This window comes from Gymnoscopelus braueri, assembly GCF_963280865.1.
Source record: "Gymnoscopelus braueri genome assembly, chromosome: 7".
Lineage (NCBI taxonomy): Eukaryota > Metazoa > Chordata > Actinopteri > Myctophiformes > Myctophidae > Gymnoscopelus > Gymnoscopelus braueri.
The window spans coordinates 37983758-37987900 of NC_137608.1; the positions used below are offsets into that span (position 1 = coordinate 37983758).

The window sequence follows — 4143 nt, forward strand, 5'->3', positions numbered from 1 at the left end:
CGCAACAGCATAAGGAAATACAGTATCTTTTGCATTCAAAGGCTAAAAGTAACAAATCGACAGATTAAGACGCATTCAAGCAACAATTTATTTCAGATCAAGTGCATAGAATTATTTATCATTCCCATCATACCCCCATATGTGATATCTACCATACTACTACTTAAGCAGCACAGTTATGAATTGGCTTCTTTCGCCACTGTGAATTACGAGGTAATGACGAGGTGATGACGCAAACCACGTTGAGCATCCTCGTCAGTCTTTGTGGTTCTGGCTGAGGAACTGCACGGCAGCCACTGGCACTCCCAGGTCAAACTTTTCAATGAAGGCTTGTGGGTCCCAATTACCTAGCATAACCACAGAGAAATGTCCTTTTAAATAGATTACATTTATTTTTTAATACATTTTATAATTATAATTATGTTTTATTGTTATTTTGTTTAGTCTTTTTGCCATGTGTCCCAGGTGGTTATTGTAAGATCTGGTTCTCAATTAACTTACCTGGTTAAAAAATGATTAAAATAAAAATAAAATACATAGTGACGGAAGAGGACTTCCTTTAAATGATTTGGTAACACATCTATAATACATTATAATCACATTTATAAATGCACTTATAAGGCATTATAACACTTGTTAAAAATATTTATAATCATGTATGACAACTTATAACATTTATAACGTATTATAAGTGCTGGTTATAATGCATTATAAGCTCAGTGGAACAACACATTATAACTACCGTAACTTAGTTAGTTATAAAGTGTCTTTATTATAAGTTGTTATGCATAATTATAAACATTTATAAAAAGTGTTAGTGTTATGGAGCACTATAAGTGCATTATAATGCATAATAAATGTGATTATAATGCATTATAGTCCTGACCTTTAAGTCAAGTGTTACCTGGTAGTTATAATGTGCTGTTCCACTTTTCCACAGTTCCACAGTTTATAATGCATTATGACCAGCACTTATACTTCATAAACCTTGTTATAAGGTGTTATGCATAATTATAAACATGTATAACAAGTATTATAATGCCTTATACAGGGTCCCCACACATTTTTAGCAATTTCCAAAACTTTTCCATAACAATCATTCAGCGCAATAATGTGTCTCTTACTCCTATGTAAAATGCCCAAAGATAGGCAGTGTAGCAAAAATAAAGCATAGAATATAGAATACAATTCCATTCAAAATGTCGTGCAAAATTAGGGCATAGCTCACTGGAATACAAGACTCATTATGGCATCCGTATGACTTATTTTTTTAAATAATATTGCCTTGCATTTGCCCCATTTATGAATTTAAAAGTAATGAAGGATGCAAGGATGTTTTAAATTACACTTTTGTTGTAGGTTTTCCTATGTTTTTCCTATTACGTTTTCAACAAGAGGATACTGTCAGACACGAGGAGGGATGAACATAATTATGTAACAAACAAATCAAGAGTGGTAAACTTAAAGTGCCATTTATTTTAGGAACAGTACAGTATCCGGCTAAGATTTGTGGCATAACTTGCAGCCAGCTCTATTCGGGTCCTCTTCTCGCTTTACCCAGTCTTTAAACTTTTAATTTGTAAGCCACAAAGTATTAAACAAACATTTCCCTGGCATTGTGGATCATACTACTAGTTCAACCGATATATTTTAACTGCGTTCGTTTACGCTTCACCGACTATTCACATGTTGCTCGCAATTGTTTGTTGGGACAGCAAACACACAACCTGCACAAGTTGCCAGGTTGGTGTCACGTGACAAACAAACAGCTCTACAAGCTAACTACTCATCACGCTGCAGCACGTTGTGAGCTTGTAGCTCTGTTATTTTTATCACGTGACCAACCTGGCACCCTATGCAGTGCAACCTAACAATTGAGACATACATTAGGCTGCCATCACACAGCCCGTTCGGCGAAAAACTACTTATGTTACATATTTTGTGTAATGTTATACATGTTTATGAAAATGTTTTGTGTTAACAAAATCAATAGCCAAAAACAATGCATAGCCAAATATTTTTCCAGGACCCTTGATAAATTCCAGGACCTTTGATCAATTCCAAACCTTTTCCAGTACTGGATTTTTTTTATTTTTTATTTCAAAATATTTCCAGGAATTTCATGACCGTGGGGACCCTGCTTATAAGTGCGTTATAATGCATTATAGATCCGACTTAAAAAAACATATAAATATAAAGTCTTACCAATGACGTTAAACCAAGGTTTGTTTTTAACTCTCTAGTAATACCGCTTTTGCATATAATTGGAAAGAATTAAGAATGAAGGAGAAAACTAATTCTATTCATTTTCTGGTCATTAAAAATAAACATGTCTTATTAGAAACAATCTAACCTGTCTTCCTAAACACGCCATCACATTTGACTAGATATATTTAGTATGTTGTGAGTGCAATTACTGAATGCATCTCAAAGTGCATTTCTAATGACCACTTGGTCTGTGTTTAAGGGGGTAGGAGGCCGAACGGAGCAGCACGCGGCTTGGGGATGTGAGTCACTGAGAACAGCACTGCTGAAAATAAAACATGTTGCTGTAACGATGGAGCGATGGAGGTGGGAACGCAAGGACTTATTGGCAAGAAGATATGATTCAGTCGCCTGGACTGTTTTTTTCCCCTCCCCTTTTAAACAAACACCAGACGGCCATCCGGCTGGTATGACAATATCACTTCATAGATTTTGACAAGCACCCCGTTCCCTGCAGCTCCCCACTCGCTTTAAGACAAATTCATTATCGGCATTCCAAGACAAAACCTTGCGTGCTTTAAAACTGTGAACTTCAATGAATCCTGGTGAGTGGGTGAGTGAGTGAGTGAGTGAGTGAGTGAGTGAGTGAGTGAGTGTGTGTGTGTGTGTGTGTGTGTGTGTGTGTGTGTGTGTGTGTGTGTGTGTGTGTGTGTGTGTGTGTGTGTGTGTGTGTTTCATTTTGTTCAAATACAGTATTTGGCCATGCATAAAAGACAATATCCTACTCTCTATTGTATGGGAAGGTTGCAGAATTCATCTAACAAAAAAAATCACTGGATGATCTGGTATTTCCTTGTGCAGCATAACTGCATTAACAGCTGCTGTAGGATAGTGTAGGAAATTAATCTTTTGAAATGAGAGCCAACTATTGAAAAGATCCAAATCTGCAGAGGGAACAGTTCCACAGTGAGGGGTCTAGCTTAGCTGTGACTGGATAGAAACATCACTCCTGTTGACCTCTCAGTGCAGCTGCTTTACAGGACTTCTCCATGGCTGTTTTTGCCATCAGGGAGCCACGATTCCTACATCCTCCAGCAGCGCGAAGGAGATCTGGGAGGAGAAAGATACTCTCCTGGTACCATACACACCCAGCATTATCACCACCCGATGCTACACAACATTTTTCAAAAAGGCTCATATATGTTTGAGATTAAATACCTTGTGTAGGGATTTGACTTTTCAGGGGGGAGAGGGGGGGGGGGGGGGAGAGAGAGGGGGGGGGGTTGTTTCTGCATTTTTATTCCTGATCACATCCCTGCTTATTCTCTAAAGGAGACAGTCTGGAAAAACTGCTATTTCTTGACAGGTCAATTACTGCATTAGAGCTTAATTCAACCTGTACCTGTAAAGCAGAGGCTGCTGTGTAAACCTAACATCTACCTGAACATTCCCATGCTGATTCGACCTCCATCTTTAGCCTAAAAGAAACTGACACTGTGTGCCTGAGTGGCCGCAAGGTCAAGCTGTGTTCTGAGCTCAGCTGTGGACGTTGATGAATAATAGGTCGAAGTTGAGGAGTACCTGAATATTTCCAATTGTTCTCACTGTGAATGAGGATAGCCTGCAGACAAGGCTGTGAAAATCAAGCGGGGGGGCAATGGAGTTATGTGACCTGCCTTTATGATAGGCCATGGCCCCTCTGGCCTATGCTCCGCGAAGATAATGTCCCACCTCTGCACATCCCCACCCTCTCCTGGGTGACCAGAGCAAGAAGCTGCATTCTAGTGAGCGCTTGACCAGGAATCTGGCCAGGCCAGGGGACAGCCAAATTTAAATATATAAGGGAATTGTTTGTGTGACGGATTTAACTTTAGTGGAGGTAATGGGGACATTATTTGACATTGGTCATCAGCTTTTCCTGATCAAAGTTACAATGGG

The 4143-nt window shown here is 39.0% G+C and overlaps 1 protein-coding gene across 1 annotated transcript in view; it reads right to left on the reverse strand.

Annotated features, from left to right (window-relative positions):
• Nucleotides 1-4143, reverse strand: part of pebp4 (phosphatidylethanolamine binding protein 4) — a 64784-nt gene continuing 60641 nt past the window's right edge. Inside the window, exon 7 of the mRNA XM_080433214.1 lies at nt 1-347. Within this exon, the coding sequence (XP_080289340.1) occupies nt 256-347 (92 nt within the window). The 3' untranslated portion in view covers nt 1-255. The remainder of the gene's footprint in view (nt 348-4143) is intronic.